Below are 22,445 nucleotides of genomic sequence, written 5' to 3' on the forward strand. Positions count from 1 at the left end.
TTGGTGTTTTAGTTGTCTACCAATTGTGTCAATTGTTCCAATTAAAAGCGTTAGGACTTTGGTTCCAATTAAGGACTTCAGTGTCAACCAAAAACTATGGACAAACTATGTTCCGCCTTTTTGCTGCACAACTTTGAGCACATCATATAACTTCTTTAAGCCTTAGTAGAAAATATGGTTCAAAAATATCTATATCTACCTCTTGGATTGCTGTGGAATTTAAATAAGACACTGTCCATGAAGCACTATGATATGACACATATGAGGTGCTCAGAAAATAGTGGGTGCCATCATTATCATCATCATCAGGCTATTAACATGACCTAAAATTTTCAACATTTTAAACCCATAAAAGAGAAGCGTTTACAATTTAGGTATTTAAATTTTTTTTTCAGAGGATTTGTAACTGGTAAAATGCCTGCCTTATAATAACTTGACAGATATTTTTGAAACCTACCAATTTGAACCAAGCTTTCTGAGTCGCCTTCAAAATGACAGTGCTTCTTAGGTGTCTCCTGTAGCAGATACCATACCTTTGATCCTAGTTAAGCATTTTCTGTCACCATGCAGGGTTCAGATCCAGCAACCAGAGCTTGGTACCCAGGACCTCATCTCCCTGGAGGCCCTCAATCCTGCTGACCCAAGTAAACAAGCTCCCCTAGCTGTGGTCTCCAGGGATTCCTCTCTGATCTTGTCCCTCACTCACTCAACATGCTACCACTGGGAATAAAAATAATACAATGCTGTCCCCACTCTCAGTGAGCCACAGTCCAGTGGCGTCTCAGTGCTGTGGCCAGAGGGCATGGATCCAAATGCAGCAAGGGGAATGCCACGGCCATTTCTTGAAGTTCTATTACCTGAAGATTCCCCAACTTGTAATGCGTTCACAATTTGAAATATTGCAAACAGATTTACTGATTCAGTAGTTGTAAAAACCTAATTACATGAATAATATTAATAGACACCAGTAAACCTATAGTTTATAGTACTCATTACAATAGAAATTTTCATTGTCTTTTAGGCACGAGATCGGGTGAAGAATGGACTCACCAAGCTATTAGAAACGAATATACTAGTAGATAAGATGAAATTAGATCTTTCAGCTTTAGAACCTGTACTTTTACAAAAGTCACAAGATGTTGAAGCCCTGATGGAAAAATTGGCAGTGGATCAAGAAAGTGCTGATCAGGTATGCTGCATTACCTGACAGTGTGGGTGAGAAGGCTTAGGGAAGTAATTCATCATTCATATATAATGATATAAGATTGGATTATTTTATTATATATGTCATTAAAATAATTAAGTGATAGATTTAGAATTTTTTTAGCAATTTATCAATGTTTTTAAGTTGTAAACAATCTCCCTTTACTAAATCAACCTGGTTCTGTACCTGAGAATTGCTTAACCCCAGTGAGCGGGACAGAGAGAGTTGTGAGAAAAGTATCACCTACAAATATAAAGCCGCTATTCCTCTCCTAAGAGGCAGCTTTAAGTTATAGTATTTTATCTTCTTTGTGCTGTCAGCATGGCATGAGATGGACAAAGGAGAGCATGAAATGCAATCTAGCTAATTCCCTTTCATCCTTGATCTAATCCAAAGAGCAAATATGACTCATTATTATTGGCTTTGTTTTTAAACATGGAAATTCAATTATGAGGCCACTTAAGCAGTTGTGTTCCAATGGTTAGGTCCGTAACGTTGTGCAAGAAGATGAAGCAATAGCAAAAGTGAAAGCTGAAGAGACCCAAGCAATAGCTGATGATGCTCAAAGAGATCTTGAAGAAGCATTACCTGCACTCGACGCCGCCAATAGGGCACTGGATTCCTTAGATAAAGCAGATATATCTGAAATCAGAGTTTTTACAAAGCCCCCAGATATGGTCATGACTGTAATGGAAGCGATCTCCATTCTCCTGAATGCAAAGTGAGTAATTTAGGATCATATATTATCAGAATACCTGGTGGGATTTCTTTACTGTTTTTCTCCATTTTCATTTATATGTTCATTCTCTTCTCCACTCTCTTACCAATTCCATTGGTCATTCAACAAATTGATTTAAGGAGCCTTTTTTCCCAACATCTATTTTGTGCTAGAAGATGGAAGATATGTTTTTCCCTTCAAGACACATACAGGCTAGTAGGGAGACAGACATAAAAAAATAATAATTTCAAGACAATGTGTGAGTTCTATAGTATTGGGAGTGCTAAGAAAAAGTGCCTAAGTCTTTCTGGGGAGGTGAGAGAAGGTTTTTCAGAAGATAATGCTAATTGAATCATGGGACTTTGGGCGCATGAGGAATGAGCTTTGATGCTCATGGAATGGGTTGGGGCTGGGCAGGAGGGCAGTGATTACATCACGAAAGGTCTTGTAAACTGTGCTAAACAGTTTAGATGTCATCTTGGAGATATGTAGTTTTCAAACTTTCTTTGGCAATACAACCCCTTTTGCAATTAAAAATTATGTTACAATAAACCTTTCTAGATAATACTCAGCAAAGGGGACTCAGAGCAGCCCACCAACACCAGGCCTCCCCTCTGACCCTCAAGCTTGCAACTCAGTAAGGCCCAGGGGGCTCTGCAGAGCACAGGTAGAGAGCCCCAGGCAGAGGGGACTAAGAACCATTGAACATTTTTCAGCTAATCAAATTTTCATGATAGAAATACCAATCTGGCAAAAGTTCATAAGGGCAAGGTTGACCAAAAGACATAAAGCCCAGTTAGAAGGCAATTGTAGTGTCCTGGCAAGAGATTTTTAAGGGTCAAAACTAGCAAAAGAGATAAAATGTGAGTGCCTAGGGCCTTTTTAAAATAAAACTATTGTTTCTATAATGCCTTACATTTTAAAACGCTATGATTTTATAATTCTTTCTTTACCAAAGCTGGGTTGCATGAAACTTCAGTAATCCAGATAGTTTTCTCCCCATGAATTAATTGTGGTACACATAACTACCAATTACTAGGATTATACTACCAAGATCAAAACTGCCCACTTATTGGGATAATATTGTAATGTTTTCAAAGGAATACATTTCTTTTGTTCTTATAGTACTTTATTACAATGCTATTAACTTACCATGTCTGTCTTTCAGGCCCGATTGGCCAACAGCAAAGCAACTTCTTGGTGACTCTAACTTTCTAAGAAGGCTTTTAGAATATGATAAGGAAAACATAAAACCTCAGATATTGGCAAAGCTTCAAAAGTACATTAATAATCCGGATTTTGTGCCTGAAAAAGTAGAGAAAGTGTCCAAAGCATGTAAATCCATGTGCATGTGGGTAAGAGCAATGGACTTGTACTCTCGGGTAGTCAAAGAAGTTGAACCAAAGAGACAAAAACTCCGGGCTGCACAGGTACACTATCTATATTACAATATTTTATAGAACTAAAGACTTTGGTCACCAGTCATTCAAGCTGCCTATGTAATGCCACCACAAGCCTATGCAATACAGATTGTAACAAAGCTCTTGAAAAATACCATTTGTTTTAAACAATAGCAGAAAAAAACTTTCAGAAATTACTTCTAAAATCAGCCTTCTTCCAGCATAAAAGGAACATGAGGCCTCAGTTCATGCTACCACCAGGCATTTGAAAAAAGAAAATTATTCATCTGAAAAAAGAGAATTAGGCCTATGATTTTTTGAGACACCTTTTAGCTCTAGCATCCAATGATCTATGTTTCCCTTTGCTAAATACTTCCACTCTTGATGGTGTCATGTGAGGTTTTAGAGCCAGCTTAACCCACAATCAGATGTGAGGCCCTTAACCTTCCCAAGAAGAAAAAAGAATGGTCATTTAGTGAAACAAGTTTCCAAAAGAACCACGGCTATAGAGCAGCAGTCAGCAAACTTTTTCTTTAGAGATCCAGATAGTAAATATTTTAGGTATTGTGGGCTATATGGTCTCTATTGTAAGTACTCTACTCTGTCACTGCAGCACAAAAACAGTCACTGACAATACACAAATGAACAAGCATGGCTATGTTGCAATATAACTTTATTTTATGAACAATGGAATTCAAATTTTATACAACTATCACATCACAAAATATTACTCATTTTTTAAATTTTTTCCAACCATATAAAAATTTAAAAACTATTTTTAGCTTTCAGATTGTACAAAAACAGGCAGCAGGCTAGATTTGGCCTACAGGCCATAGTTTTCAGATCCCCTAATATTGAGAACTAGTTAGGAAAGATTTTTCACTATTGCATGAATATTTAATTTAAGTATTTCATCATTTAAAATTAACAATTCATGTGGTAACTAATTCATCCCAAATGCTTGGTACATCTGTTTCTCTTTTATGGTTTATTCTGTTGGGCTTTATGGTTGATATTGTTTGGTTTTGTTTACTTTTTATATTTTACTCTATTTTATTTGTTTTAATTTTGAATATCACATCAAAGTCTTTTTGGACATGAAAAAGGGAACATAAATCATATATTTTTTAAAAATCTCTGTTATAAATGTGCAAACTCAGCCTTCTTTGGGGGGCCTATTCTTAAATAGTTGCTTTTATTAGGCTGAACTTGACATTACTATGGCTACCCTGAAAGAAAAGCAAGCATTGCTACGACAAGTGGAAAAACAAATACAGGCATTACAAGATGAATATGACAAAAGTGTGAATGAAAAAGAAAGTCTAGGTAAGTAACTCATAAAACTTACATTGGTCAGGAAATGTCTGGTTTTCAAAAGTAGAAAGAACTTTCAGACAGTCAGATCTCAGCTTTTATCCAATGTGTAGGACTTACTCTGTTGAACTTATTCCATTAGCCTTCTAGTTTCAAATGAAAACTACATATATTGTATACATTCAATATCTTGTACATGAATAGGACTTACTGCAGCATGTTACATTAAAGTACAAAACAGCATATGGCAGGGGTCCCTAACCTATGGTGAGTTGTATAATTATTTCATTATATATTATATATTATAATATAATAATAACGGAAATAAAGTGCACAATAAATGTAATGCACGTGAATCATCCTGAAACCATCCCCCAACCCCCAGACCAGGAAAAATTGTCTTCCATGAAAACGGTCCCTAGTGCCAAAAAGGTTGGGGACTGCTGGCATATGGATTTGATCCAGAAAATAAATACTAGAGGGGTGCAGACAGCACTATCTTCAGCCAAAGTAACAGTATCAAAAAAGAGCTGTTGGCATGGAAAAGGCAAACTTAGACTTGGTTCTGAAACTGGAATTAATGCTGAATTGCCATGAGTTTTCATAGAGACATATTGCTATCATTGGCTAAATAATGCTAATTCTGCTATAAAAAGTAGCAGGTGAATAAACTTTTAATATTTTTGGAAAATATTGAATAACATAACCTGATTTATTTTTCTAGCGAAGAATATGAGCCTGACAAAAGCACGCCTAGTACGAGCTGGAAAGCTAACAGCTGCATTAGGAGATGAGCAGGTTCGATGGGAAGAAAGCATACAGAAGTTCCAGGATGAGCTATCGAATATCACAGGGAATGTGTTCATAGCAGCAGCTTGTGTGGCCTATTATGGGGCTTTCACAGCCCAGTACAGGCAAATAGTGAGTAAACCTGCTTTCTGTAAGGATTGCTAAAAAGGAGCTGAAACTGAGGTTGCAAAAGTGTCATTTTTCTGAGTTCAGATGGAGGCTCTCCACTGTGGAGGCTCTCCATGGTATAATTTAGCATACATTCCATAGCCCCCGACCTCCCGCACCAGCCAGTGATGGTCTACACCTAGTGTTTCCTTAACACATTCCTCCCTTTCCTTCCCCTGTCATAGAAAGCTATTCATCACTTACTTACACAGCACAGGAACCTGCAGGACGGAAAACGGACAGATCACAAGTGACGTGTAAAGTCAGCCAAGATAAGATGCTCTTTATTGGTGAGACTGCTACAGAAGGCCAGGCAATGAAAAGGAGCAGAACATGGAGGCATCCGTGGTTCCTTAGGCATTTATCTTTATGAGACATAAAACTTCTCATTTATCAGAGAATAAAAGCTCCTTCTACATGCATTTTCTAGGAAACTAAGTTATTTGGAAGGATTTATGGTCTTTTGTGTGAAAGGTCTTCCTAAAAATTTCATCCTCATCCTTAAGTTTATAAGACCTGGTCTATTGACACAGACTAACATAGCCTAAAAAAAAAAAAAAAAAAAAAAAGACCTGGTCTAGGGCTCATATAGACTCCCCCAGAGCTCAGGGGTCTTATGGTCCATGTTTCTCCCTGGGCCAGTGGTGGCTTTTGGGGGCAGACAGTTCTCTATTGTATGTGACCACCACTCATTGAAGGAGATAAGATGCTAACATCGCTTTTCCCCATCTACTGATTGGGAGTAGCACCCACAGTCATTGTGTTAACCCCAAACTTCTCCACATGCTTCCAGACTCTCCCAAGAGGGGCAAAATGCCCCTGGTTGGAAACCACTTTGACAACCCAGCCATTTACACTTGAGAAAATAGGTCCAGACAGAGGGTAGGGTACCCAAAGTTGCAGCTAGTTCATGGTATAGTTTGGGCACCCAGGTCTCCTGAATTTTAGTTCACTTCTTATGTCCCAGGCTCTGATGCCATCATGCCTGTGAAGACTGGGAGGGCGTAGTTCTTCTAGCCACTGCCTTACTCCTGCCCATCACATTTTGTGTGTACGCTCATTTACTGGATGTTCCTGACTCTATCTGAGTAAGCTTTACTCCTTCTGTAGCTTATAGAGTGTTGGATCCAGTACTGTCAGTCTCTGGAGGTTCCAATCGATCCTTCCTTCAGTCTCATTAACACTCTCGGAGATCCCTACGAAATACGGCAGTGGAACACTGACGGGCTGCCCCGTGACTTGGTATCAACAGAAAACGGCATTTTGGTTACTCAAGGGAGACGGTGGCCTTTGATGATTGATCCCCAAGATCAGGTGTGTAACAAATGTTTAAGAGAGTGGCATATTAGCTCTGCTTAATATCGAGCTGTCTATTAAAAATTTTAAAAGTGGACATATTTATAAGATCATGGAATTTTAGACCACAAAGAGAGTTTAGAAGCCTACTAGTCAGAGTCCCTCATTTTGTGGATGTAGAAAGTAAGACAGGGAGAGTCTAAGTGCTCTCATACTCTGTTTTGATTGTTTTTGTTTAAGCATTGACCACCAGTTTTATGGTTTCTATGAGAGCAGAGATTCCCAGAAATTCATTCCTCTGTAGTCTTTGATCCTAAAAGGTCTGAGGAGACAGAATAAAGTTAGGATATAATAGAATTTAGGGCAAGCCTTCCTGGAATTTATAAAATCCCATTATCTGACTTCTGTAAGTCCATGCATCAGATTGGACTAAATAGGGTTTGTCAAGGGAGCCATAAGGAAGCAGGGCAGACACACCTGAGTATCATACCTATGGGCTTTCTTCCTAGAAGACGCTTTTCTTCACTTGTTACAGATTTGAGCAAATGGAAAGATTACGAACATTGGGCTTAAAAGGTGTCTTTATTGGTGGGGGAGGCAGTGTTATTTTATTTTTTATCTTTTTATATTTCAAATCTGTTTCTAGATTGAATTTCTAAACTTTATTCTAAAGCTTTCACTTTCTAGCCATTTATTACGTTCTGAAACAAATGTCCTGCTCTCTGATTTCTCATACAGGCCAACCGTTGGATAAGGAACAAGGAAAGCAAAAATGGCTTAAAGATCATTAAGCTTACAGACAGTAATTTCTTACGAATACTTGAAAATTCAATCCGACTTGGTTTACCTGTCTTACTGGAAGAGGTTTGCTTTCTACTTTATTTTCTGATGTTAGTTTCCAACTTTCAGATCATCTCTGGAACTCTGTGCAGCCCACATCTGCATCATGCTAAAGACACCAGTCAACTCTATTTTCAAATTGATCAAACCAGTTCTTTGCTCCTTAAACAATACATTCTCATATAGGGCAGGGGCGGGGGGAGAAGTAAGGGGCAATCTGTTGACTTTCAGACATTGTTTTGGTGTTAAGAGGGATGGCCTCTGTTTTCTGACACTGCTGATTTCCAGGCCTCACTGTAGTCCTTGGTGGGGTTAGCTGCCCTGAAAATTCAAAGCAGTCAGGAACTGTCTACAGACACTAAGGAGGTGAAGCCGGTAAAACTTTCCAGTGGGTATAAATGTTATTTTTCACTTGGACAATCTAGTCAGAACTAGATTAAGTGATGACTGATAAGAATGAACTTGGGTTTTGTTAAGTCTAGATGCTCCATTTCTTTGGATATCACTCCAAAAACGGATGTTTTAGAAATTGTTCACTCATTCAACGGACACTATTTGAAAGCCAGTGACAAACAATATAAATATGGTTTCTGTCCTCAACAGCCTACAGTTGAGTTGTGGACAGAGACAGTAAACAGAGAAAGAAGAAATGAGAGAGAGGGTGAGGAAGAGAGCTTGTGATCGGGGCTTTGAAGGAGCAAGCAGATGGCTCAGATAGCCAACGAGGGAAGGGAAGGACCCTAACGAACTTAGATGCCTGGCCAGAGGGAGTAATATTGAAGCTGTGATCTAGGTGATGAGTTCAGCGATGTGACAAGCCCAGTGAGAAGGGCTTCGCAGGCAAAGGAAACAGCATGTGCAAGAACCATGGACACAAAAGAGACTGGTCAATGATTGTGGTTTATTTCCCTATAAGAGAAGAATGAGTGAGCAAAAACCTGAGCCTTGAGGTGAATCTCAGTTTAACCATGCCTAGAAGTGCCTCTGCTTCAGAAGAAAGACAGGAAGCTCAGAAAAGACCACTAACCTGGGACAGCTCAGCTGCTGCACTTGCATGATGAGTGGGAATAATAATTACAATGTTAGCATTACCTGTCATTTATTGAGTGTTCACTACATGCCAAACTCTATTCTCAATATTTATTTATATTAACTTATTAATCCTCACCACAACCTTACAAGGTAGTTACTATTATTATCCCATTTTGTCAATGAGGAAATTGAGGCATAGAAAGCTTACATAAACTGAATAGCCTTACCTGCCTAGAAAATCTCCAGCAAGTCACCATCCTCCCCACTAGACCCACAAAGAGCACAAGAGTCTGAGTTTGCTGTGAGCGACGCTGACACCACGGCACTCTAGCTGGGGCAACAGAGTGAGACTCTGTCTCAAAAAAAAAAAAAAAAAAGTCCCTAACAGGGTCCCTTGGCAATATCTGCATGCCCATATGCTTACCAACAACCAGATTTGCTTTGAGGGGGGAAAAAAGCATAACTATCATGTAGAATAGGGGTTCAAAATTTTTTTCTGTAGAGAGCCAAATAGTAAATATTTTAATTTTTTCAGGCCTCATCCAGTCTCTGTGCATATTTCTTCTTTGTTTGTTTTCGGTGGAGAAAGGAGTCGTTTATAAGTTTTTATAACCCTTTAAAAAGGTAAAAAAATGATTCCTAGCTCAAGAGTTATACAAAAAACAGGCCTCCATGGGCCAGTTCTGGCCTGCACGCTGTAGTTTGCCAACCATTGACTTAGAACAACCATGAAAATGAACAGATCTTCATTTGTATGGGGCCTGTTGAAAGCCACCCTTCAGTGGCTTAATCTACCCAGCCTCTCTCCTTAGCTTATTTCTCATGGGGATGAATAGTGTGTAAGACTAGTCTAAGTATTCATAGATGTATTTATTGCCTTCATATGCTCTTATTTCCTTAGATTACTGATAAAATAACCACTAGAAAATATATACTGTTAGATTTAGTGTCAGGATGCTAATAAACATCTATAAGATCACTGAAAAATTGTTTCTTCACAGTAAATCTTGAGACTTAAAGAATTTTGAAAAGTTGATGCCTTCCATTTTAATTGCTTGGTTTTTGTCTTATCTTGCTTTCTTTTCATTTTTAAGCTCAAGGAAACCTTGGATCCAGCTATAGAACCCATTCTCTTGAAACAAACTTTCATGAGTGGTGGCCGACTACTCATTCGCCTTGGAGACTCAGACATTGATTATGACAAAAACTTTAAGTTCTATATGACAAGCAAAATGCCAAATCCCCATTATCTGCCTGAGGTATGTGCTACTGGTCTGGAGTTCTCAGCCTATCTAGATTATTGAAGTGTGATGTGATAGGGTATGAATTTGTACATGAGCTGATAAAGATTTCCCCCACAAAGATTCGGATAGGAAGTAGTATAAAGTTTATTTTATCTTAGAAATTAGAACAGTTTTAAAGAAAGAAAGTTTATTTTACTTCCCAAAGGTAGGAGGGGCACACGACAAAAGAAGGAAAGGAAAGGTGTCAGCCCCAAGCAAAGGAAGCTCAGGATTTTTATGGGGACAAAGAGAAGAGAAAGAAAAGGAAAAAAAATAGTTATGGCTGCCAGCTGATAATAGAAATGGCTATGGAGCAGCTGTGGTTGCTTTTTTCATTTTTTTTTTTTTTTTCTCTCTCTGAGGCTGGCTTATCAAAGTCCTTGAAATGTGATCCTGGCAGGAACTGACGCAGAGAGATTGTGCCCCAACTATCTGTTTGGGGCTCTTTAAGACTATGAAAATGAACTCTTAGAGATAATGAGTTAGGCTTGAAGACGAGTTTAGTCACAGATGTTTAATGAAACAAAACAAAGTGGGCAGTGTGCTGTGAGTTTATGTCTCTTACTTCTGTTGGATAGTTTATCTTTCTCTGTTAGCTAGTTTAGCAAGGCCATCCTTTCTTGATGAGTCTCTGGAGTTTGGTGTGTTCCCACCTAAAGCTAACAGCTGTTTCTCTTTCTCCCTCTTTCCTTCCACCATCTTCCACTTCTTCTCTTCTGATTCCAGTCCCCTTTCCCCTGGCCTTCTAGTTAGGATTCAAGCCCTTGCCCAGTCAGGCCCCAGGCCAACCCCCTGTCTCACACCACTGTATACCTCTCCTCCTATCCACAGCCATACCTCATAAACTTAGGGTGCCACTCCCTTCTCTCCACTCTTCTCTCTCCTTCAGCAAGGACTGTTTTAGCCCCTGTTACCATAGCTGATAAATGAATTGGAGCTTAACTGAGAGTTCATGGGGAGGGTCAACATTTAAATATGCAAATGCCCGTAGCATATACCCTAAGATGAAGAGGTTGCCCACTTGAAAACTCTAGCAACAAGACAACACTAGAGGATCATGATCCAAACGTCCAGTGTCTGTACTTAGAGTTCTGAGTGGTGGGGGCATCTTATCCCCTTCTTCATGCCTTTAGACTCCTTGAAGATAGCTGTGTGAGTTCCACTCCATATACATGTCCTTGAGCCACAATAGGATCCAGAAGAAACCCTACTGTGGTGCTTCAGAGCCCAAAGCAGTTGCAACAGAAATGAAGACAGCTGAGACTCCCTTCTCCTCTCTCGCGTGAGGCACTGGCTGGCTGCCCACCCTTCGAATGCCCAGGAGCTGCCCAGTTTCGGGTGCATCTGCACACTCTTCAGGGTCTTGCCTAGGGAAGGACCTTGACGTTAGAACCTTACTTCTTTACCACCACCACCACCACCACCACCACGCCCCAAAAAATCCTTGAATATACCACTCCAAAGAGTGTCGCTTTCATTTAAGTTATTGAATTTCTAATAGTTATGTGTCCTCACTAGACGTGTTCAGATTGAATGAAACTGACACATTGCTTAAAGAAATTCCTTGTCAGCCTGGAGGAGTTTAATTATACAGCCACTGCCAGGGCTCATGTCCCAAGTCCCATTTCACAGTTTAGAAAGTGACCAGTATCCCAAGTTGCAATATTTGATTTCTCACTTACTTAACTTTTGAGAGGGGGTGTTGCACACAAAGACTCAACCCCAGCTCTGTGACTGTGGGCAAATTATTCCATCTCCAGGATCCTCAAGGCAATGAACTCTAATTTGGAGATAAAGCCTACCCTTCAAGGATTTGTAACCCGTCTAAAGTATATGGCATTCAAACACTCTTATTCTATTTGTGGTGTTTTGCTGTTGATTTATTCAAGTGATGTCAGAATATTCTGATATAATAACATTTTTTCATAAACATGTTATAAAGGGACAAAACATATAAAGCTCTATTTATTATCAATAATAGCTTTTTTTAAACAAGAACACACTATGTACCAGTCACTATAACTAAGTGATTTTATTATATAATTTAGTCCTCACAGCGTCTTTAGGAGTTGTTACTTTTATTATCCCAATTTTTTTAAATATCAGCACGGATGAAGGGCTTATACAACCTCATATTATCAACTAATGGGTAGAGCTGGAATTTGAATTCAAGTTGTTGATTCTAGAATACTGCTTCTAACCCTTCACTGGCTCACTTTCCCTTAAAACACAATGTAGGATTCTATAATTGTGGTGTTTGAGGAACAAGATTGCCACTCATAGTGGCAGGGAAAATCATATTAGGATTTTTAGGCCATGTTATGTTTGAAGCGTGTGTGTGGGTGTGTGTGCACACATGCAATACACCTGAGATACATCCACCTGGGAAATAATGAGCCATGTTCTAATAAAGACAGCATGTCTTATTTTATTACTCTGCACTTAAGCATTTTTATGTGCTCTGTGCTTCTCTTCCAGGTATGCATTAAAGTTACCATCATCAATTTCACTGTAACTAAATCGGGTCTGGAGGATCAGTTGTTAAGGTAAAAGAAAGGGCAGGGGAATAGGGGAGAATGTCATAGGTTTCCTAATATTTTATTTAGAGTTTTTTTCTTTAAAAATATTAGGGTGAGGCCGGGCGCTGTGGCTCACGCCTGTAATCCTAGCTCTTGGGAGGCCGAGGCGGGCGGATTGCTCAAGGTCAGGAGTTCAAAACCAGCCTGAGCAAGAGCGAGACCCCGTCTCTACTATAAATAGAAAGAAATTAATTGGCCAACTGATATATATATATAAAAAATTAGCCGGGCATGGTGGCGCATGCCTGTAGTCCCAGCTACCCGGGAGGCTGAGGCAGGAGGATCACTCGAGCCCAGGAGTGTGAGGTTGCTGTGAGCTAGGCTGACGCCATGGCACTCACTCTAGCCTGGGCAACAAAGCGAGAATCTGTCTCAAAAAAAAAAAAAATATATATTAGGGTGGTACAAGTGTTTTAGGTGACATGGATCACTTTTGTAATGCTTGAGCCCCAGCTATAGGTGTGCCCATCACCCAACTAGTATTCATTGTACCCATTAAGTAGGTTTTTGCTCCTCCTCTCTTTCCCTCTCCCCCTGGTTGATTTCCACTGAGTTTTTAACAAAGAAAACATTTTTATGTGTAAAAGCACCACACACAGACCCTTAGTCAAAAAGATATGAGTAAAGGGCCAAATTCTTTACATTTTCACAGATGCTCACAGCCACTCCTCTTGCCCACAGTCTTCTCAAGGAGATCAGGGTACACCCTTAGTCTCCACCCACCATCTGGTAATGTAGTAGTAATAGTTCATGCACTAGAGCCAACAGACCCAGGTGCAAGCCCAGCTCTGCCTCTCATGGCAGTATGACCTCAGGAGGTAGCCCACCAGGGTCTGTTTGCTCATCTGCAACCTGAAGGTGATAACAACAGTGACCACCTCACAGGAGCATTGAAAGGATTAAAAGAGATAATCCATGCAAAACTCTCAACAGGGTGCCTATCATTGAGTAATGCTTAATAAAGATTAGCTCCTGCAAGTAGAGACTGGGAGCAAATTATGAAAGAACAAGTGAAGGGAAGTATAAGTTCACATGTTTAGACAAGGGTGAACCTTGAGGTAAGGCTCCTTTTTCATATGCAACCAAGAATTGGTTCATGGAGGTGTTAGGATTTCAGAATCTCCCATGTTGGTAGAAAAAGAATATTCCTGGCACCATTTTCAGCTTGGCAAGCATTAGAGACAGAAATTGGATGATTGGAGAGGTTAAGCATTAAGCAGGTTTTCCTAAGAGATGAGCAGAAGGTATGGGAAATGTGGTGGGGTACAGATCTCTGAAATACAAGAATCAGAACTGATGTGCAGCTCAGTGAAAAGCCATTGTGTAAACCCAGCAAAAGAGACATTCTGCATTCGGATTTGGCCAGTAGCTACTCAGCTAAATAGTATTCGGAATAAAAACAATTACAAACAAGGAAAGAAAAATAGAATCAACTTTAGGGCACTGACAAAGACATAATTTAGGTGTTTCAACTTTTCTTCTAGTGATGTGGTGCGACTTGAAAAACCGGAGTTGGAAGAACAAAGAATCAAGCTCATTGTGAAGATCAATGCTGATAAAAACCAGCTGAAAAATGTGGAAGATAAAATCCTGAAAATGCTCTTTACATCTGAAGGAAATATTCTGGACAATGAAGAACTTATTGACACACTCCAGGATTCAAAGGCAAATAATATATTTTAAGTATTTACAGAAAGAGTGTTACTTCAAAAGTTATACCTCCAGCCTTTGAGAGTGCCACAGGGTCTTTTAAAGCAAGAATAGGGGCTACCTGGGGCTTCCAGGGCCATGCATAGAGGATGCCTGGCCATCAGGGATCCACGCCAAGCAAAGAGATGTAGAGGAACTCATCCATTGGTGAGAGACAGAAAATAATTTGCTAAAAAATCCCTATTTATAAATTTATTAAAAATGAAAAGAAACAAGTGAAATTAATTTTAACAATATATTTTATTTAACCCAGTATAACCAAAATATATAAACATAAAATCCACATATTGAGGGTTTTTTTTTTAGATTAAGCCTTTGAATCTGGTTATGTATTTGACACTAACAACACATCTTAATTCAGTGTAGCTACACTGTGACTGTTGAGCACTTGGAATGTGGCTATACTTAAAATGTGTTAAAATTAATTTCATTTGTTTCTTTTCATTTTTAACAAATTTATAAAATTTAGGATTATATATGTGGCTCACATTATATTTCTATTAGGAAGTCCTAGTCTAGATAGAGACTTGATGGTTTCCTTTAGCTTTCCCTTCAAGGGAACAAATACTGAGCAGCCAGCTCCCATGGTGATTTTTCATGGCCCCTGCCCTAGACTCTTGACTTTCCAGAGACAAAGAATCTCCCAACCTAGGAATATCCACAACTACAAAATGGGGGTTGAGGGCAGAGTAGTTAGAGACAGACAGCAATAGAAAGAGAGACACAGAGAAGGGAATCTTGGAAAGACCATTGGCCAAAAGACACCCCAGATTGACAAACCCAAAATATAGAAAACCAAAGTAATGTGAAAAAACCTTGAAAACATCTCAAACTCACTTAGGTTTATAACACTTCACAAACAATAGCTTCTATCCCCAGGTTTCCATATATCTATACCGGGGAGCTCTAGGTAGAGAATAAGAATATTAGTCATTCGTGTTATACCAGGGTGGGATGTGGTACTGTGTCCTTCTAGCCTCTCTCTATTCCCCTCTTTTGGGCACTTTCCTGGATATCCCTTCTCTTTTCTTTCATTATGGAACCTTGGACTGCCTGTGGGGATGTTAGAGGCCAATGAGGAGTGCTGTGTTAGTGTTTCCATTTCAGGAATAACTCAGATCGGGTCTCAGAGAAATACTGCTCCAATTTTTTCAGAGCTACTTGTATTGCCTATTTCCCTCTGCCCATTCCTGACTCTGAAGGAAAGGAGGTCAGCTTGGTCATGAGAAGGTCACTGAGCCCTGACACTCACTTATTTCATTTGGGGACCCCCTCCCCTTTATTATAATCACTAACGCATTCTATCCTTATTTCTTTCCTAGACCTAACTGGATACATTCCAGAAATCCCACTACTTTTCTGAAGCTGATCTCTAAGACTTTGTTATTGTATCTTTAATTAGATCACTTCCGGTGCCATTAAAGTCAGGCTGAAACAAGCAGAGTCCACTGAGCAAATGATCAACGTGGCTCGTGAGAAGTATCGGCCAGTAGCCACTCAAGGCTCCGTTATGTACTTTGTCATCGCAAGCCTCTCAGAAATAGATCCTATGTACCAATACTCATTAAAATATTTTAAACAGGTGAGTATGTTGTTGTTAGTGAGATTCATCTCTTTGGCTTCCATTTACACCCCTTGAGTTACTTCTTGCTTCAGATAAGCCAAAGGTCTAGATGTTGGGTACGACAACCCTATAGGAGGTTGGGTCCAGACCTATGGTTCAAGAGCCCCACCACTGATTTGATTGCGTCATACGCACAGAACAGTCTGTAGAGGAAGAATAGAAAGCTGCTTTGCAAGTTTGGTTTTCTCTTGGCTTCCTCAACTAACTAGCTTGCTTGTTTTCCCTCTTACCTGCCTTTCTCATATTCTTTTCAGTCACAGCTCCAAACTATTTATTTATACTTTCTCCAGTAACCTTTTTGTGTTGTATCTCAAGTCTCTGAAAGAACTGACTTTAATCAAATTGGTTTATGTCTCCTTTTTTTTCAGAACTTTTTTGTACAATGACCTGTCTTCCTTCCTCCCCCTACCCCTGCCTTTGACTTGGAGGGATCTCTTTCCCTTTTTCCTTTTCCACTTTCACCATACAACTATCAGACTTTCTTGTTTTATTTCAGTCTCTACTTTATCTCGTATTCACAGTTGAATTTTATCTGCTTTCTTGTGACTAGGATGTTTTCACCCCCTCATCTTCTTTGTAGCATTCCATTATCTCCCAAAAGCAAATTCAATGTCACAAAGTTTTAACAAGCAAGGATGAATTTGCCAAAGACTTTAAGGGGAGACAGAGTTTGTATCACACATTACACAGCAAGGCTTACTAAGCATTCCCAGTAGGCCCCCTGTTCACTCCAGGGGCTTCTCACTATGGGGCAACTGGATTCCAAGAGGGCATCTCCATCAAACATTGAAATAAACCAAGGTGGAAGCTGCAAGGCTCCTTCTGACTTAGCCTTGGATGTCATGCAACACCACTTCTGCTGCAGTCCATTGGTCAGTCAAGTCACTAAGGATAGCCCAAGTTTGAGAGGAAAGGATTTAGACTCCATCTCTCAATGGGAAGAGTGGCAAATAATTTCAGCACATTTGGTATGCTGTATGCCTCATATGGCATGATGTTACCCAACATTGTCTTGGGTGGTGGGTTTTTCTCTCCTGTTGGAATCTCAACTCCCAGTAGGCAGAAATGAAGCTTCATCCATCCCATATCCACCATAGTGCTTAGCACCATATAATACTTCATGAGTCTTTTATGATTGAAGACTCTGTTTTGATCCCTTCATAACATTCAAACAATTCTTATGACACTAGGCCAAGCTTGGTTTTTCCATTAAAAGTCTTATTTAGTATCCTGTCATGTAAATGCCCCTTGGCTGTCTTTCAGCAAGATGTGCCTTTGCTTTTTTAGCAGCCTTTAGAAGCCATCTGTACTGAGGTCAAACCTCAATTCCTAGAAGCAAGGGTTTGAGTTCTCACATCTCTGCTCCCGTCCTTTAGTTGGCAGCAAAGTTAAGCCAAGCAAAGGAAGGATTAGTAAATCCTTTAATACCACCTAAATTCCTTTGGTAACACTTTTATTACCCTAGTTATTTTTAAAATCTCCTTCAAGAAATAAAAGTAAAGGTGTTCTAAAAATATCTTGGGCTGAGAGAAAAAGGAATATAGGACGAATCATCAAAGCTCTGGAGTTTTGTGGTTTAGAAGGGAAACCAGAAACCCAAAACATGTTTGTAGATGATGGTCCTGGCCAGGATACCCTCAACCAAACCCATCCATAATTCCATTTCACACTGAAATTTCTTAGGGCATTTTGAGATTTGCTATGTTTTATTTTGGCGTCAAACTTAGCACATCTTCACTGGGCTTTAACCTCTCCGCTTCTTGTCAGGTTGTTAAAGAAAGCTCAATCCTCTTTTTTCCTGTGTGTGTTAAAACAACTCTACTACCCTTTGTCAACCATACTTTCAGGGAAATTAACTAGGAATTCTCCAATTCTCTACAATAATTGTATGCTTCTTCTAAGCCCTTTTAATGTTAGGGAATGGAGACCTATCTTCTGGTTAGGAGACTGACCCAACTAGGCTATTTTCCTTTTGTGCTCCATCCTGTTAGTAGAAGGGGCAGGTAAAAGAGAGGCCTGCACAGTTACAACCCAGTATTTCTAAGAAGTGGAGTTTACTGCTTCACCCTGATCTGTCTTGGTCCTCAGCTGCTTCTGGCTTCCAATCTGTTTTGATCTGTCTGATCTACCCATGAGCAATGTATCTTGATCCCAGGAACTAGGAAGGCACTACCTCACCTCCTACCTTTGCCCCTCAGGCTGTGGATCCCGACACTGCAACCACATGCCCCTCTGGACCCTGGTGGGACTTCCCTGCAGCCTCTGTTGTAAGATCTTCTTGCCCCATGACTCCGATGCAGGCCCCTGCGTTCAGCTTCCTCACACAGCTTGTGGCCCTTGGGAGTGTCTGGGTCTTCCTTCCATGCCACTTAGAAGTTACAGGAAACAGGAAGGGCTACCTCTGGCCCACTCATGCCTAGTCCTTCATTGCCACCTGCCTTCCCAGTGTTCTTGTCATGTGGGGCACCTTTAAAATAGGAGATCTACTCTCAAATTTTCCAGGTAGGAAACAGAGTGAAAGCCTCCTTTAAAATTTGTTTCTCTTAAATTTCAAGAAATATTCTGGCACATTCTTTCTATACCCTAAGAATTATCTTGGGGAAGTGCTAAGAAGAGTACATGACCTTACCTTGCCCTTATATCTCTCAACCCAAAATGAAGGGTTTATCAAATCTGGGTTAAGGATGTGAAAAAACTTGTCCTGCTAGCTCACCTCCATTTTCCCAAGTTTTATGTCTCACATCAAGATGATGTCTTTTGAATATGTCAAGAGTTTGGCATTGATCCATTTCTAAAAAAGTAGAAAAGAAAGGGGAGTACAGAGTATAATATTACATGTCAATTTGGGATTAATTCTAAATTTTTTCATAAAAGAGTACAGTCATTCCTCGCTGAACGTTGTTGATAGGTTCTTGGAAACTGCAACTTTAAGTGAAGCAACATATGATAAAATCAATTTTTTTTTCTCATCCATGTTATAATGAAACAATGTTGAACACAACATTATCCAAGGACCTGCTGTACAGCATTTTACTTAAAGTCGCAGTTTCCAAGAACCTATTGACCATGTTAAGTGAGGACTTACTATATTCACCTCCTGTGCTGCTGTTTACTCACTGAATAGGCAGGGAGTAGGGGTAGGATGAGGACAGGGATTTTTTTTCTCCACAGAGAATGAATTAAATCAGAGATACTGATAGAGCTCTTTTTCACATAGTTGTTCAATACAACCATTGAAACCTCTACAAAGACAGATGATCTACAAGAGCGCCTGGACATACTGCTGGAACAAACTCTCCTAACTGCTTATGTCAATGTTTCAAGAGGACTTTTTGAACAGCATAAACTCATCTACAGCTTTATGCTCTGCGTTGAGATCATGCGTCAAAAAGGAAGCCTAACTGATGCTGAATGGAACTTCTTCCTCCGAGGTTCTGCGGGATTAGAAAAGGTACCTGTTTCACATTTAGATGGTGAATGTTCTTCTAGATAGAGCCCACAAGAACCTACCAATGCTCTGTGGTGACTGTGGTGGCTGAAGGTCATACCTTTGGAGGTGTGGCCCGGCGGAGGGGAGCTGGAGGTCAGGAGACTCTACCCACACCTGGCTGTGTGACGTTGGTGATGTTTCACCTCTGTGTGCAGCGATGACCTCACCTACGGGAAAGTGGCACTGGGAGTAAGCAGTGAGCTAGTAGATGTGAACATGTTTAGAAAAGCTAACCATCTTCCAATTGTGAAGAGTTAAAAATCAGCAAAAGATTTTGCAATACTGTTCTTAAAATCATGATGACCCTCTCTTGCCTGGAGACATCTCTCATTATAAAACATGAGAAGTAACAGAATAACTTGGTTTTCACCTTCTGGAATACTGGAATGAGTCCTGCTACACCTTCCTTCTTCATGTTCATCTTGTTTGTCCTGCTTTCTCCAGCTTAACTGGCCTAACTCACCCACATACCACAAACCTAGTGACCCATAGAGGTGGGCCCCCAACTCTTCCCTGCGGTTTCACCTCAGCTCCACTGGAAACTTTTGGCTCTGTCCTGCCAATCTCAAGCCCTGCCCTTCTCCCCTGCGGACCTGACATCTGCCCTTGTTTGCCAGTGTTTGGGCCTCAGTGTATCACTGGGATGTTGGACCTGATGCTTTTATTAGACTCTGAGCATCCCATGCTCCCAAGACAAGCCCAGACAAGACCCTCCACCAGCTGCTGCTCCTCCCCACCCCCACCCATCTTGCACACACGCATATTCTATGAATCCTCTCTTAATGCATCTCACCCTCACAATCACAGTTCATTCTTACAGAGGGCTTGCTGTGTGCCTCATGCACATCAACTCCTTTATTCTTCTCAGTGTGCCTCCTAGGTAAATTCTTAATTTTATCTCTAATCTGCAGATAAGATAGTGTGGCACAGAAAGATTAAGTAACTTGTCACAATCACATCCTTCATAGGGCTTGGAAACAGGATTTGAACCTTGCAGTCAGTTTGTAAAGCTTATCCTCTCGACCAGTCCACTCTACCACTGACTGCTGGTCGACCCCTCAGCCAGGCCCTGCTCTGCACTGTTATCGCCCTTCCTTCCTCACGGCAGCCTTGTGAACAGCCTTGTTTACAGTTTTCTCAAGTAGAGTCTTACAGAGGTTGAAGGACTTTCCATGACCACACTAATGCATGACAGAGTCTGATTCGAACCTGTGTCTAAGTTCCCAGAGCTCAGGTCCATTCTAGTCCCGCATCTCATGAGCAGCATATTTTGAAAAGAAGTTTAAAATATGTTTTAAATACCATCACACTAGAAACTTAAAATTACCCAGAAATCATCTTCAGAGACTTCTCAAAAGTGTTTTTAATTAAACTTTTTTTCCTCTACCCTGAGGAAAGTTGAATGATTCTTGACAGATTTTTTAAAATTAAGACATGTGTTTGGGGCCGGGCGTGGTGGCTCACGCCTGTAATCCTAGCACTCTGGAAGTTGGAGGCGGGAGGATTGCTTGAGGTCAGGAGTTTGAAACCAGCCTGAGCAAGAGTGAGACCCCGTCTTTACTAAAAAAATAGAAAGAAATTAATTGACCAACTAAGAACATATAGAAAAAAATTAGCCAGGCATGATGACACATGCCTGTGGTCCCAGCTACTTGGGAGGCTGAGGCAAAGGGATCGCTTGAGCCCAGGAGTTTGAGGTTGCTCTGTCTCAAAAAAAAAAAAAGACATGTGTTTGGTAATACATTTTACATAGTCACTTCATTTAGTTAAGTATTTTAATACTAGTAATTTCCATTTTTATCATAAATGTTACAAAGTTTTCTGCTCCCTTAATGGGCTAAATTAGATTTTCTAGACTCCTCTGAAAAACGACCTTTCCTATATAAAAGTTTTTTCTGTGGAAAAATGTGCACTGAGTTCCAAATACCTATGACAAGGTTGTGTAATGTAGGCAGATGCTGTAACAAAAGGGCCCTGGGAAGGATCTAGAAAGGATAAGAAATGAGTGTCTGGGATGGGAAGAGAAGAGAGAGGGAGAAGAGGAGATACATACCCTATGGAATCTGGAGAGTTGACAGGAAGCACCAGTGTACAAAACATACATTTCTAGAAGGTGGCAACTGCAGGAAAATTGGAAAGGAGGAGAGTTGGGGGCCTGCAACTGGAGACTGGCTGGTACAAGCAGAAGTAGGCCCTTCCAGGATGGAAACAAACTAGTTACACGTCAAGGACAAACAGAAAACAATTGGAACCAACACACAAAGCTTCAAGCATCTGCAAGTTTCTATCATGTGTGGACAAGGTAAATGGATTTCTGCAAATTGAGGTCTCCAAGCTATCCTTGTTGGCTATATCCAGTCTATACAGTTAATGTTTTTAAATAATGTGTTTTAAAGTATTTTTCTCTAAATGCTAGGAATCCAAAAGATGAGTCTAGTAAAGAGTAATATGACAGGCCTAGCGCATTGGCTCACGCCTGTAATCCTAGCACTCTGGGAGGCCGAAGTGGGAGGATCACTCAAGGTCAAGAGTTCAGAACCAGCCTGAGCAAGAGTGAGACCCTGTCTCTACTAAAAATAGAAACAAAATAATTGAACAACTAAAAATATATAGAAAAAATTAGCCGGGCATGGTGGCACATGCCTGTAGTCCCAGCTACTCTGGAGGCTGAGGCAGAAGGATTGCTTGAGCCCAGGAGTTTGAGGTTGCTGTGAGCTAGGCTGACGCCATGGCACTCTAACCTGGGCAACAGAGTGAGACTCTGTCTCAAAAAAAAGGAGTAATATCACACCCAGAAAACTTTCCATGAAATCTACTTCCTGGAAAAAAATTTTCACAGGAGCCAGTGATTTGTTTTGCAGATCAAATGACAACAAAAGTGGCTCACACCTGTAATCCCAGCACTCTGGGAGGCTGAGGCCATAGGATTGCTGAAGGTCAGGAGTTCTAAACCAGCCTGAGCAAGAGCAAGATCCTGTCTCTACTAAAATTAGAAAAA

General features: G+C 40.3%; 1 protein-coding gene across 1 annotated transcript in view; it reads left to right on the forward strand.

Annotated features, from left to right (window-relative positions):
- Positions 1-22,445, forward strand: part of DNAH6 (dynein axonemal heavy chain 6) — a 299,735-nt gene that overhangs the window by 219,923 nt on the left and 57,367 nt on the right. Inside the window, exons 50-61 of the mRNA XM_012774259.3 lie at positions 1,022-1,189; positions 1,690-1,925; positions 3,091-3,352; positions 4,525-4,648; positions 5,361-5,557; positions 6,704-6,907; positions 7,628-7,753; positions 9,856-10,020; positions 12,523-12,590; positions 14,108-14,288; positions 15,736-15,915; positions 19,175-19,408. Of these exons, the coding sequence (XP_012629713.3) occupies positions 1,022-1,189; positions 1,690-1,925; positions 3,091-3,352; positions 4,525-4,648; positions 5,361-5,557; positions 6,704-6,907; positions 7,628-7,753; positions 9,856-10,020; positions 12,523-12,590; positions 14,108-14,288; positions 15,736-15,915; positions 19,175-19,408 (2,145 nt within the window). The remainder of the gene's footprint in view (positions 1-1,021; positions 1,190-1,689; positions 1,926-3,090; positions 3,353-4,524; positions 4,649-5,360; positions 5,558-6,703; positions 6,908-7,627; positions 7,754-9,855; positions 10,021-12,522; positions 12,591-14,107; positions 14,289-15,735; positions 15,916-19,174; positions 19,409-22,445) is intronic.

Source organism: Microcebus murinus, chromosome 3 (genome assembly GCF_040939455.1).
Source record: "Microcebus murinus isolate Inina chromosome 3, M.murinus_Inina_mat1.0, whole genome shotgun sequence".
NCBI classification, from domain to species: Eukaryota; Metazoa; Chordata; class Mammalia; order Primates; family Cheirogaleidae; genus Microcebus; species Microcebus murinus.